We start from the raw sequence: 14,999 nt of genomic DNA on the forward strand, positions 1-14,999 counted from the left end.
TTTGGCCCACTTGACAGAGTGGCAAGCTCTTCTCTCCCTCCCTCTTTCTCTCCTTTAAATTATTTTGTGTTTTAAAAAATGGCCTCCAAAGTAACACAGTAGGTGGAAAATGGCCAGTGTTTCCCCCTTCCTCTCAATTTGCAAGACCAATTCAGGTTGCAAGGAATTTAGCTACGGCAGACAAGAGAAGCAAACAAAAGTGTCTTTAAAGTTTAGGCATTCCGAGGAGGGAAAAAAATGAAAATTGGTGTTGCATGAGGAGGGTTCAGTTGATGTCCAGATCAAAGAAATCTGCAGCTGCTGCCGTACTGCAGCATGAACACACTTTGACACCGCTTTAACTGTCATGGCTACATGAATTAACATTAATGTGTAATCAACTACCTGAGAGCCTTTCTGGCTGAAGAGTGGTGTATAAATAAATTCTATGAAACCTTGGGACTTGTAGTTTGCTGTGGCGCTGGAACTCCCTGACAGAGAAGGCTAAGCATCTCACAAAACAACAAACCTCATAGCCTTGAGCCATAGCCATGTCAAACTGCAAGAATCCCTGTTTTAAAGGGGAGCAGATGAATGCCATAGCCTGTTTGAGGTGTTTGAGCAGTCCCTTAGTGATACCACTGGGTGCAGCTTATGTGTGCAGGGACCCCTCTCCAGTTTTGAGCTGGCAACCCTACAGAGAAAGAGTTGAAAGGGGAAGGAACCTGGCGGCGGTAGGACCCAGCGGATCCGAATGTCGATTCTTTGAGGCCCCCTGGTGGCCGAGTGGAGAACTGACTCCCATCCTCTTCGAAGCAGAGGCAGCCTTTCCTCCCCTGCGAAGCTCCCAGCAGTTTGGATCGCCTCCTGGGCGCATCTGGATCGCAGGTTGCTGCTGCTGGTTCTGCATTGGAGGAGGTGAGCAGCTGGGGTCCGCTTTCTCTCCTCTACACCTCTCCATCCCTTTCATCCCCAGCATTCCCCTGATTTTATTTGGGGGGACAAAAAAAAGACCCCCCCATTGCTATGATCTTCATCATCATCATTGCCTCCTCTTCTTCCTCCCCATCGTCCCACTTGCTCCAGATGAAGCATGCAGGATCCCCCTGGTCCATCGCAACATTAACCCCCTCCTTCCTCCCCTTCCCTCCATCCCTTTTAATCAGGGTAACCAGGTATCATCATCATCACCACCATCATCGATTTATAACGCCCTCTTCACCAAAGGGAGCTACATGAGGACCTACACGATCCAAAAACGAGCGTAAACAGTGTAAAATCATATGCTAATATGCTAAAAGACTGAAATCATATAATGTACTAAAAGACTAAAATCATATTCTAATATGTTAAAAGAGTAAACTCATTTACTAATATGCTAAGAGACTAAAATCGTGTCCTAATATGATAAAAGACTAAAATATGCTAAAAGACTAAAATCATATACTAATATGTTAAAAGATTAAAATCATATCCTAATATGCAAAAAGACTGGAATCATATCCTAATATGCTAAAAGACTAAAATCATATAATATACTAAAAGACTAAAAGCATATCCTAATATGTTAAAAGACTAAAATCATATACTAATATGCTTTTAAAAAAACCCCAACAACCAATGCAAAACAGGAGCAGTGCAAAATGTAGGACTTCCGAGCAACAAATAGAGGACCTGACTCCAACCAAAGCTAAAAGCACTCACATGAGTTTAAAGCCATGCTGCGTAGCCATGCTTGAAATGGAGGACGTTTTTGGCATTCTCCATGAGTAGGAGGGTGAAATAGAGGATGTGTCCTGGAAAAGGAGGACGTCTGACCACCCTGCAGTAATATGAATGTAAAGTCATGCATCTTGGTGAGGCTTAAAATAGGGGAGATTTTTGGAATGCATCCTGGACAGGAGGGTGAAATGTAGGACAGGTCCTGGAAAAGGAGGACACCTGCTCACCATGCAGCAATATAAATGTAAAGCCATGCATCTTGGTGAGGCTCAAAATGGAGGAGATTTGGGGATGCTTCCTGGACAGGAGGTTGAAATGGAGGACAGGTCCTTCCATATTTCTGCATGAAGATGAGAACCTCCAAGGCTCTCTTTTTTCCTTTCCCTCTCTTCACATCCCTCTGCAAAGAGAACAAGCCTTATTCTTTAATACCCTCTCAGTTTTTGGAGGAAGGTCTTTCTCCAAAAAGGGGTGCGCATGTGCCTTCAAAAGTCGCCTATCCACTTCTGGCGACCCCATGAATTTCATAGGGTTCTCTTAGGCAAGGAAGACTAAGGGGTGGTTTGGCCAGTTCCTTCCTCTGAAATACAGCCAACAATGCCAGGTATTCATGGGCAGCCTGTCATCCAAGTACTAACCAGGGCTGACCCTGCTTAGTTTCCAAGATCAGTCAGGACTTGGTGCCTTGAGGGTATTTAGGAGCAGTTGACTGGTTTCTCGCTCTTTGCTAACCCCACCTTTCGATTCTCTCCTCCTGTCCCTTTTGATCCATATAATTATTTCACGCTGTTAGCTATTCACCTCCATTGCATTTTACAATAATTTTAACAAGAAATTACAGTATTTGCATCACTGTGCATGTCTTTCCCTATTGCAAAAAAATCCCCGTTTGCATCACTATGCATGTCTATTGCTGTTTCCATCCCAGTCCCTTCCCTCTTTGAATCTGGAATGTGTATGATAATGTATTGAGGACTATTAAGGTATTGCTTGCTCTCCTCTCTAGACCCATTTGTGTGCCTTGACAGCGCAAACTTACTCAAAAATCAGCTTGATTTTCTTCAATGGGTCTTCGTTCCAAGTCAGTAGGATTGTGGCCTGAGTTTCTGATTCCTTAGTCCACCATCCCAATCCATTCCTTCCATCAAATGAAGTGGACACTATGCCGCTTTAGTGGCATTTTGATAAACAGTGTGTATATTTGGAGAGATTCAGTAGAAAAAATTCAGAAATCTGTCTCCCCTCTTTATTAAATTCATATCTCCAGCTTCAGGCTCTCTCCTATGATTCTCAGTTGGAGGAAACAAAATGGATGATGCTCACTCCGGCTCATCCAAGTATCTGAGGTTTCTGGTTTGGATCTTTTTTCCTCTTCCACAGTATGACACAGCTCTGTTTCTGGCACGTCATTTGCACATCATGCTTTAAATGATATAATAGTGGTCCTGTTGCCATCTTATTTTGGAAGTTGTGAGGTTGGGATACAGAACAGAGTATCGGAACAGGCACTTGCAGCATCTAAGAATTTTTTAAAAACACCTGTACCAGTCCAAATCAGCTGGAGGATCTGAAATATCATATGTTAAAAAGGCATTTTCTCTCTTGCTGCTGGTGGTTAGGAGGATTAAAAGCCACATTAAAAAAAGATGCTGTATGTATGTGTATATATGAAGCCCAAGCTGCTTCCCTCCCCCATATTAACCTCACAAGAACCCTATTAGGTAGTCTAGATTGTGAGAGAGAACAATTGGCTGAAGGCTGTGAGCTTCATGGCGGAGTCGGATCTGAACCCAAGACTCTCCAGGGGCAATCTGGAGCCATCTGTGGACTAGTACTACTCCAGCATCTGGTACCTTTTCGCATAACACCACTATCGTGCTGTGATTCCACTTTGACTGCCATGGTTGCAACCTATAGAATCCTGGGAATTGCAATTTAGGGAGGATTTTTAGAATTATTAACCGGAGAGCTTGAGTGCCTCACCAAACTACAAACCCCGGGATTCCAGAGGATGGAACTCTAGCTGTTAAAAGTGGCTATAATTCTGTAGTGTTAATAGGTCCCCAGTTTTCACTGTGCATCCTAACACAGGTGTTAGTTTTCTGAATGGGCTTGTGATATTTTTGGATAAGGAATGCACTACTTTTATTGTAATCTGAACCAAAACATAAACCTTAGAAGTGATTTCAATGTTACTGTTTTATGCTTGTGTTGTTGTTGTGTGTCTTCAAGTTGTTTCTGACTTATGGGGAACCTATCATGATTTGCCTAGTGTCACCCAGTGGGTTTCCATGGCTGAGCAGGGGATTCGAACCCTTGTCTCCAGACTCTGGCTCTCATATGTTGTTGTTGTTGTTGTTGCATGCCTTCAAGTTGTTTCTGACTTATGGCAACCCTAAGGTGAACCTATAATGGGACTTTCTTGGCAGGATTTGTTCAGAGGAGGTTTTCCATTGCCTTCTGCTGAGGCTGAGAGAGTGTGACTTGCCCAAGGCCACCCAATGGATTTCATGGCTGAGCTGGGAATCGAACCCTCATCTCCAGAGTCGTAGTCTAAAACTGAAAGGACTACACTAGTTGCCTTTGAGCATATGCAGAGTAGTTCTGTCATATAACAAGCACAACCTATCAGGGGAGGGTGCACAACATAACCCTCTTAGAAATCTATGAAATAGCAGACAGTTATTCCCTGTAAGGCAGGGAAATTTAAGGATGAATGGAAGTCCTAGGTATCTGTGCCCTTAACCAAAGAGTGGAGAAATTTTGGCTCTCCAGATGTTTTGGATGACAACTTCCATCCCTTACCATTGGCCATAGTGGTGCAGACTTCTGGGTGTTGTAGGCCTAAACCATCTGGAAGGCCAAATGTTTCCCACTCGGGCTGTAATTCTTGCACTAAAGAAGGAAATCTGGATTCCCTAACTGAGAATACTTGAGAAGAATGTGAAAAAATTGCCTATTGAGCATATGCAGAGTATGTTGGGGCTGGTCCTGTCCAGAAAACCCAAAGGGTCATTTTTAATTATGAACCATGCATAAAACTGACATTTTTAATTATGGTTCATTCATAATACATTATATAGCTTCATGTTTTCATCTCCCTGTGTTTAGTTTACAGGGTACCAAGTGCTTTATTGTATTTTTCTATGTGTAAAAACTGAATTCAATGTAGGGAGAAAGTCAGATTATCCTAATTTTGAGGGGGATTATCATCATCATCATCATCATCATCATCATCATCATCATCATCATTTTTTGTAAGTTGAAATCCATATTTTCATTTCAACCTTGACCCCTCCAAGGATTGCCACTTATGGACACGGTTACAAATAGGGGGAGAAAATGAAGTTGCAATTCAATGTGCAACAGTATCTGAAGGCAAAAAACCTGTAGATTAGGTGCTTGTTGTTGTTTTGGGAAAAGGATTCATTTTCAAAATGTACCAGCTGAAGCTCTAAAATTCATGTGGGTTCTCATGCCAGCAGGGCTGTGTTCATCCTCCAAATGGCCCTGTGTGCTACACTGCTGCAATGAAAAGAAAATGATAACAACTGACAATAAGGGGCATCTGTGCGTTTTCAATGAAAACAGCAAGCCAGAAACAGTGAGCTTCAAGTAGGTTGACTGTGTCAGTGTATTACATAACGCAACGTGCACTGGCGATAGGCTCCTCGGCTGGCAGCACAAAAAGGCTTAGCAAACTCCTCTCTCCCCCTTCCCTTTTGTCACGTGAATCTGTGCCCATATAATCCAGAAGTCCCACTGATGTTGATCATTTTGAATGGAGGTTGCATACCTTGGGTTGCTGAATTAACAGGGAGGAGGCTGCTGGATGACTCAATAAAGTTGCATCTGTGTGTACACAAGCGGGGAGAAAAACTCACAACCAACACTGTCTTTTGGCACTATCTTAAGGGTGCTAATAATAACCAGCACATGGGCTCTCATGCATGCATGAATCTATGCTCCAGCCCCTGCTGCTGTTTTCCTTTCTCAAACACAATTAAATAGTCTTAGCCAGCCAGCCATTCTGCCCAGATGTTCACAGGTCCAAACAGCTGGCTCTAATTAATCTTTCTTAATAATCTTTCTATCCACTGGCAAGCTGCATGGAGTCATGTTAGCCATGTGCTTCCGTATATGCTGTCGTTGTTTTTGTTGTGTGCCTTCAAGTCGTTTCTGACTTACAGTGACCCTATCCTGGGGTTTTCTTGGCAAGATTTGTTCACAGGGCATTTACTTTTGCCTTCCTCAGAGGCTGAGAGAGTGTGATTTGCCCAGTGGGTGTCATGACCAAGCCAAGATTCAAACCCTGGCTTCAAGTCATAGTCCAATGCTCAAACAACTGTACCATGTTGGCTCCGCACATGCCCCCTTCCAAAACCTCCTATGGGAAGAGAGGGATCAGAATTTAGAGAGATAGTTCTCTGTTTGAAGGGCTGTCCTGTCCAAGACAGGTTTGAACTCTCAGAATGGAGACAAAGGTATCCATCAACATTTGGCACCCATGGCCCATTAACACTACACAATTATAGTGTTATGATTCTACTGTAACTGTCATGGCAACATCACATGCAATCCTGGGGTTTTTAGTTTGATAAGATTTTAACACTCTCTGGCTGAGAACTGTAAACTACCATCCTTAAAAATCCAAATCGCAGGATTCCATAGCATGTTGCTATAGCAGTTAAAGTGGAATATTGTGCTATAATTGCGTAGTGTGGATGGATCCTTGGACAGTAGACTGAACAGGTCACTTGATCATTTTGTTTGTTGCTGTGTGCCTTCAAGTTGTTTCCGACTTATGGCGACCCTAAGGCAACCTATTGTGGCGTTTTCTTGGCAATATTTGTTCAGAGGAGGTTTGCTATTGCCTTCCCTGAGGTTGAGAGCATGTGACTTGACTAAGGTCACCCAGTGAATTTTATGGCTGAGCTGGGAAACACTCTAATGCTCAAACCACTATGCCATGCAAAGTTTTTTCCATAATGGTAGAACATATTGTATATTTTGTTGGGACTAGAGCACGCTATGCACCTTTGGAAACTGCAAATCCCAAGATTCTATAAGGCAGTTAAAGTGGTATCAAACTGGCATACTTCTGCATTGTGAATGCAGTTCATTACAACACCATAACTCTGGCCATTTGCTCAGGGGCCCCTTTGTAGGATGAATTGTCTCTGCCTAGTTTGGCTGTAAGTATCTTAAACTTTCCAGCATATAGAAGATTACTTTTTAAAAATTATAATTCTCAGAAATCTTTGGAATCATGAACATTTCTCATGCTCTGCCTTTGTCAGCCACCCTCTATGTCCTCTCAGCATTCCTTCCTGCCAATGTATACATGTACATATACGCACATGTACAGGTCAAGTATCCCTTATCAAGAATTTCAAAATCTGAAATACGACAAAATTTCCCACATGGGTGGCTAAGACAGTGACACGTTTGCTTTCTGATCGTTCAGTCATGCACAAAATTATCAAAAATATTATGTATAAAATTGCCATTGGGCTATATGTATAAGGTGTATATGAAACATAAATGACTTTCATGTTTAGATGTGAGCCCCGTCTCCAAGATACCTCGTTGTATATAGGAAAATATTCCAAAATCCCACAATTCTGAAATCCAAAACACTTCTGGTCCCAAGCATTTCACATAAGGAAGTTTCAACCTATATTTCAATAGTTTATTACTTCTCACCTTAGACAAGATTAGGGAGAGTGAGGCTCTACAGATGTTGCCAGTATATCTAGGGCTTTAGCCTCAGTGCAGAGTTAATGCAGTTTAACAACTCTTTAACTGTCATGGCTCCATCCTATGGAATCCTGGGATTTGTAGTTTGTTGATGCACCAAGCACTCTGACAGAGTAGGCTAACTATCTCACAAAAAATACAAATCCCAGAATTCCATAGCATTCTCATTGCTATGGCAGTTAAAGTGGTGTCCAAATGCATTAATTCTGCAATGTAGATGCAGTCCAAGTCTTAGAAGTGTTTAGGGTGATATAGTCCAATGAGAATTAGAAGATTGTACTTTGCTCCCCCTTATCTTGGACTGTGTGAATTGAATCATTATATATTCTATTTTACAGAGGACAAAGGTCCTTTCTGTTAGAGGACTTGTGAGGTCTAGCACAATTTAAACCATAAAAGGAGGGGAAACCAGGGGCCTTGGAGTTGTGCATCAACAGTTGGAACCTGGACAATAGATTGAACAGAGATATGAATAGAGAACACCCTCCACTTGATAATGAGAAAGATTGCATTTCTATTTAAAATACAGTAATTCTGTCTTTACATATAAATCAGCTAGAATTTGGACTCTATTCCCAGCATTCCCAAGCCAGCCTGGTCACTGGTTGTGATGGCTGGTGAATTCCGTAGTTGTCTCAGTATAAAAAGGCAGGGTCATGCAAATCAAATTGAAGTCTGTCTGCTTTTGTCCTTTGTTTGGATGATTTGTAAGTCCCCACGCTAGCAGGGAAGCTTTTACACAACAATTTTTCTCCAGCTTTCCAGCCTCTTTGTTACCCCTTGTTCTCCTCCTATGTCATTTCATTTATCTTTCTCAGCCACATCGTGTTATTTATATTCCACCTTTCAGTTTAACAAGAAACTGTGAAGGCAGTTGCTTTTTGCTTGACTCATAAAGCCAGATTTACTCACGCATTCTATTGCTCACAATTTCCATGAGAAGGCAGAATATTTGTGAACATTCCCCAAGACTGTATCAGTCTAGAAAATGTCTAGCAGAGGTTTCCTTATTATTGCTCTTGCTAGGAAGTTTTATTTTCCCCCGACAGCCCTCCTCCTGCAACAGAATTTGAGATTCTGCGAAGCTAAAATATATTACACAATTCCAGAGAGGCTCACCCAAGTTAATAATATTTTCATAATCTGTAATGTGTTTTCATCTAACAAGTACTGTATTGTTTTTATTGACTCAATCAGGGCAATAAGGGTGAAATATGCATCCTTGAGAATAACTATTTATTTAGCCTTAAGACTATAAACCCACCATGCAAGGTGACTGCACATCTAATATTCTCTCCTGTGATAACAGCTAAGGTTTGGCTGTAAGAGAAACAATTTACAACGCTGAAAAAGACAAAAAAGAAAAAGCTTTCTCTTGCCTCATTGTCAAAAGGAATTAAAAGGAAGGATTTCTCCTTAGGGACCTGTATATTCCTGATTTAAACTGCTTGGAGTATAAATCAGGGTAGAGTCATCAATGACCAGCCTTGGGACCTGTTCTTTCTGTTTATCCTAGGAAAATGTAAAAAAGAAGGCAATCTTGAAAGCATTTGAGTATGTGCCAGTTGGCACTATGTAACTACAGATGTCACAGCAAACATTTGAGATGAACGGAAAGAACATCAAGGATTGCTTGTCTCTTAAAACCTTCATGTTTTGTTTTGTTTTGTTTAACATTTTAGGATGCAAGCATTGCTTTGCAGTGTGTTCTTTTGCTTCCATGGTTTGCTTGGTCCTGAGACTAACCAACACCCTGGGAGTAGCATTGCACCCCTCTTCCCTCTCCACACCTACAACTTGTTTTCATTTTCTTGCTTTCAGTCAAGAGAATGACCCTGCACAAGGCTATTCTGAAAGAGAATATTTCACTGCTCACTGTTCTAAAAGCACACGCAGCAAAATAATATAGCAAAAGAAGATGGGCGAGTCCTACCATCAGGCATCAGATACTGTACTGGGAACCTGTTCAAAGAGAGAACTGTGCTCCATGTGTCTTGCCCTGTGAATGGAATAATAAGAGAGGGTGTCATCTTGTTCCTAGCCTCAGGTACCAAAATATCTTGGGGTGCTCCTGAAGTATGAACCCAGGAGTAAGGAAATCTTCATTCTTTTCCTTCAGCTATCAGACTCTCTGGAGTCATTGAGACCTTTTCTTTTTTAACACGACTATGTGAATAACCTCATTCATGCATTTTGGCTTTGTTGTACGCAATATTTTTTTAAACTTGAATTGCATCTCTGTACATCTCTGTGAGTTCTGTTGCTCACACATATCAGCACTGTGAATAAAGATGGATTCGACAATGTGGATGTATTCAAAACACGTTCAAGGCAAGTTGAATTTTATCCTGGGTCTATTTGCATTGGTTAGTCATACAACCGAGAACACGAATCTTTTAGGAAAACTTGGGACTCCCCCGCCCCCGAGATCAATTATCCCGAGTTAAGTGAGGTTTTTTGCAAAAAACCCCAAATCTTAATCGGATGCATTCGAAATGCATCTGAACAACAAGGATTCAACCCAGATCCTACTAGGATTATTTTCACCATCTAAATCAGTGGTTCCCAACCTTTCTAATGCCGCGACCCTTTAATACAGTTCCTCATGGCGACCCCCAACCATACAATTATTTTCATTGCTACATGCAAATATGGGTTTTCCGATGGTCTTAGGCGACCCCTGTGAAAGGGTCGTTCGACCCCAAAGGGGTCCCGACCCACAGGTTGGGAACCACTGATCTAAATAATCCCTCTGTTTCACTCTGTGGACTTGGTTGGCTCCAGAGAGTGGGAAGACTGGTCATTTTCCCAGGGTTTGGAAAAGTTACATTTTAATCACAGCTCCCAGAATCCATTAGGTCAGTGCTTTTTAAGTTTTTTGAAGAAGAGGATCAGCAGATAGTTTTTCCTAATGTGTTAGGGACTGATACCATACAACTCTTCCTTCCTTCCTTCCTTCCTTCCTTTGTAACATGCTGTGGATTGGCAACAGCTCATAGACCACCACTCTGAATACTACAGTCCTAGGGTTCTGTGAATTGTAGCCCAAAAAGTAACTTTTCTAGGCTTTGCGGTTGCCAGGATCCAAGAGTGCAGAAGATGGGCCCACCTCCCACAGTGTGCTATTTCCATTTGGATCAGAGGGCCCTTTCACACTACACCATTATAGCATTGTGATCATTAAATGAAGCACTAAATGTTTCTGCCTGAAAAGTCTAAATGCCTCTCCCCAAACTATAAGTGGAATAGTGCTATAATGGTGCAGTGTGAAAGGGGCCAGAGTCTCCATGTAGACAGCCTAAGAGAATTCTCCGGGTACATATCTTTGCCCCACCATTTTAAGGTGTTTTTGAGAAACCAAGTGACCTATGGCTGAAGGATTACCATGATAGCTATTGTAATGCAACTCCTGGAGCCAGTGCTGCTTTCAGGTTCCCACACATGAGCCATTCTCTATTTCCATTTGTAAAAGGGACGAGTTTCACATGTCCTCCTAAGGGCCTTCTGTTCCATCCCTGATATATATTGATTCCTCATTTATGGATGAAGCTGTTGCTTGTGGGGCATGTCAGTCTTGCGATTGATTATTTCCCTCTGCAAGCAGCAGGGGCTTGGTTGAGATTTTGGCTGAGAGCAGTCAATGAGCCCAGGATTAATAATGGGGCAGACTAGGAGGAGTCTGGGACCAATCAAGACGATTACCTTGGCTTGCATATATTTATTTTTAAGTATCATGTTTAGAAAGAGAGGTGCGCAGTCAGTCAGGATACTATTTTCTCAAACTGTTCTTTTGCAAGAACTCTCCCAAAACTCACCGTGTATAAATTGGTCAGCCTGTATCTCATCTCAGGTAGTGTCACTGACACAACTTGGAACTGGTTATTTCTGGGAATTGTTGTCCAAAAAAAGGTAATTTCTCCACTAGGCAGTGAAATATTAAAGTTATGCCTTCGGGTTTTAGGCTTAGGCATGGAACCAAATCCCAAAGGCCCATTGTAAGACATATGTCAACCCTACTTTTGTTAGGCAAATTATATTACCAAAAAGAATTCTAAGAATTGCAGTCTCAGTACAGAGCTTGGAAGGAATAATGTACGAATAACTACGTAGTTATTTATGGTTCATTTTCCCAGTGACTAAGGCAAGGTAGAAGTGAGCAAAGGCTGCATGTGGCTTCCACAGGGCTGTTTTTGGCCCCATCCGAAGAGGTGGCTGGGGACATTTGAAGGCAACCAGTTGCCTAGTTGCCTACCTCTGGACTAAGGGATACCTGCACATCATTACCTTGAGAGCTCCTGAACTACTTTTTTTATTAGGATTGTATCACATTATTTTTAATAAGTGAATTCCCAAGCTCTGTCTTTCAGCTGCAAGAAAAAAGGCATAATTGTGGTCCTCCCCCTTTTTTTTTTTTTTAGACAAAAGCATTCATGTTCTTCTGATAGCATTGAACTTTGGCAGAAACCAGATGTGATTTGGGCTGGAAATTAAGATGTTTCAATGGGTGGGGTCTCCTAGCTAGCAGCTACAATGAATGAATGGAACCTTTTGATTCCATTCAGGAAAATATAACCTTTTAGAAATATGTGAGAAATCTGAGCTTTTACTCTTTTGGCAGTCTCTCTTGCGAGAAAATTGGCAATAGCATTGGAAGGAAGAAGGTTTTACACAGCATTTAAAAACTTTATTGGAGTGTGGACAACAATTCTGAATATGGCCATGCTGACTGTGGATTTCTCAGAGAAGTTGTCCAAAAGAGTAAATTTTCTAGGCTTCTGTTTTCACTGGAGCTCATGCAACAAATAAGTAGCTGCATTATGAACAAACTCTGCTTTTGTATAACCTTAAAGACTAAGGCTGCAATCCTTTACATATTTTTCTGGGAGTAAGATCCATTGAAGAGAACCAGCATGGTGTAATGGTTTGAGTGTTAGACTGTGAGTCTGGAGACCAGAGTTCAATTCCTCATTCGGCTATGAAACCCACTGGGTGACCTTGGGCAAATCACATGCTCTCAACCTCGAGGGAAGACAACGGCAAACCTCCTCTGAACAAATCTTGTCAAGAAAAACCCATAATAGGTTTGCCTTAGGGTTGTCATAAATCGGAAACTACTCGAAGGCACACAACAACAACAAGACCCATTGAACATGTTAAACTAGGTCTGTGGGAGACCTGGGTTCAAATCCAGGCTCAGTCATGGAAACCCACTAGGTGTCCTTGAGCAAGTGACACTCTCTCAGCCTCAGAAGAAGGCAAAAGCAACCCTCCTCTGAATAAATCTTGCCAAGAAAACCTCATGATAGGTTTGCCTTAGGGCTGCTGTAAATCAGAAATTACTTGAAGGCACACAACAGTAACAACAGTACATTTGTACTGGAGGACAAGGAGCTATCCAAACAAATTTAAAACTTTTGGGGCAATGTCTCTCGCCAATCCAAAGCCAAACAATAATTAAAAAAAATACCCTATGCTTAAAATCCTAGTATGACAAGTGTTGACAGCAAAAACATTATGCAAATTGTACCAGACATAATATTGTAGATATGGAGGAAGCTTTTACAGATTTCAGTACATACTGTCATTGCTGGGATAGAATGGCTCAGACGAACCCTGAATCTAATGGTGGAACTGGAGGGTACAGTTTTGAAGAAGGAAACCCTTGGTTCACCTTTGGCAAAGACACAGCAAATTTAAGTTCTGGGATATGTGGAGGGCTTTGGGGGCTGTGAGTGAAAACTACCCATTTCATTTTTTTCTGGGGTGTGTGTGTCTAGGTTCTTTGGGGGGCTTCAGTATCCACAAATTGAGGTGCAAAAGGCCACACTTGGGCCACTACTGATGTTGAGGGGAGTGGGCAAATGTGCCCTGCCCTACTTACAGTCTTTGCAAGTCTATTGACTCTTTTGATTGCTAATGTTGGGAGCTGCAGTTCTAGAGTGAAATGAGAAAGGCTGCACTGAACGTTTTCTCCATGTATTGTTGTTGTTGTGTGCCTTCAAGTTGCTTCTGACTTATGGTGACCCTAAGGCGAACCTATCATGGGATTTTCTTGGCAAGTTTCTTCAGAGGATTCTCTGAGGCTGAGAGGTTGCGACTTGCCCAAGTTCATCCAGCGTACCACTGTGCAAAAATACCATCTGTTTTTTGGAAATCCTGGTAAAGCCACCAGGAGTTGTGCACAGATAATGCAAGCTTAGAGTTTTATTCCTTGTTTTCCCTTGGGGCCATCAGATGCAGTCGCACCCCTCTACACACACACACACACACACACACACACACACACACAGTGTGTGCCCATATTGACAATGAGAACTGAGCCAAAGATCTCACTGAGGCCTTTCCCTTTTTGAAATGCAAAGAGCTGTCTTTCTTGATGTTGTTTGATTTGTTCCAGCATCCAGGGAAATGAGCTACAGTATGTGAAAGAAAGCTCCTGCTCTCAAAATTAAGTAAGCTACTGCTTCCGAGACTGTCTCTCTTCTTTATAAAAAGCCAGCAGTGAATACAGCTCTGAATATGTATTAGAATTAGAAATACATATCTGTTGCCGCAGCATCCTGGTGGGAGAGAAGATTGCATGCACAACTGCTTGGACTGTGGTGAATCCTGTCTGCTGTGGACGGTAACCATCCCTAGAATGTCTTTCAAAGGTGTATCATTCAGTTTCTCTCCACAGCATCACCAGCAGGACCTGTCAGAAAAAGAAGAATTATTAGCCACTTTTACTGCCAGCACAGAGAAAATTTCCCCGGCCTTTGAAATGCCTGTTGCTTCTACAAACTCTGAGACAGGTAAGAGCTTACTTTTCTTTCAGCACCAGACTCCCAGAATCTCGTTCCTTCAGATCTGTTGGATTACAGTTTCAAACATCCTCAGCTAGCATGGCTGTGCTGGCTAGGGATGATGAGAGTTGTAATCCCCCATACATTGAGGGCTTGAGGTTGGGGGAGACCACTCTATGGCCCAGTGATGGTGAACCTTTTAGAGGCCGAGTGCCCAAACTGCAACCCAAAACCCACTTATTTATTGCTAACTGCTATGTCCCTCTGGCTTTCTAGTAACAAACTTTGGTAAACTCTGTGCTGGGGCGACAGCATATGTGCCCACAGAGTGCCACCTCTGGCATGCGTGCCATAGGTTTGCCATCACTCCTATAGCCCCTTGAGGATTTCATATATATACGCTGCACCTTATACATAACAATCTGTCCTGCCCCAAGTATAGAAGTGGGCTGTTCCTAAAATACAAAGTTTTTTTTACTGTTTTACAATTGTCTCTATAGGACCCAAGTCTATAACTTGAACCAAACACACACACATATTTATGCACCTCTGAAAAGGAACTCTGTATCCCATAAAATATATTCTATTTGTCCTCAAGACTGCTAACTTGCGTAACCCAGTGGTGGATCCAGGGATGTGCTGTTTTTCTCCCTGATTTTACGTATAAAGGAGTATTATTTTTAACACTGTGCTCCTGGGAAAACATGGGTTCTTGAGAATTGTGTGGAGGTTTGTCAGTGAGATTATCTGTAG

At 42.1% G+C, this 14,999-nt stretch overlaps 1 protein-coding gene across 3 annotated transcripts in view; it reads left to right on the forward strand.

The window, feature by feature from the left end:
- The first annotated feature begins 824 nt into the window (after window positions 1-824).
- Window positions 825-14,999, forward strand: part of LOC149309027 (MAGUK p55 subfamily member 2) — a 68,496-nt gene continuing 54,321 nt past the window's right edge. Inside the window, exons 1-2 of one of the 3 annotated variants that reach the window (XM_089531657.1) lie at window positions 825-897; window positions 14,141-14,255. In XM_089531657.1, the coding sequence (XP_089387783.1) occupies window positions 14,225-14,255 (31 nt within the window). In that variant the 5' untranslated portion in view covers window positions 825-897; window positions 14,141-14,224. Of the gene's footprint in view, window positions 898-14,127; window positions 14,256-14,999 lie in introns of those variants that run through there. The other 2 variants (XM_089531658.1, XM_089531656.1) reach the window with 2 other exon arrangements.

The sequence above is a fragment of the Sceloporus occidentalis genome, unplaced genomic scaffold (genome assembly GCF_023333645.1).
Source record: "Sceloporus occidentalis isolate IW3139 unplaced genomic scaffold, rSceOcc1.0.p SCAF_7, whole genome shotgun sequence".
In the NCBI taxonomy this organism is placed as follows: Eukaryota; Metazoa; Chordata; class Lepidosauria; order Squamata; family Phrynosomatidae; genus Sceloporus; species Sceloporus occidentalis.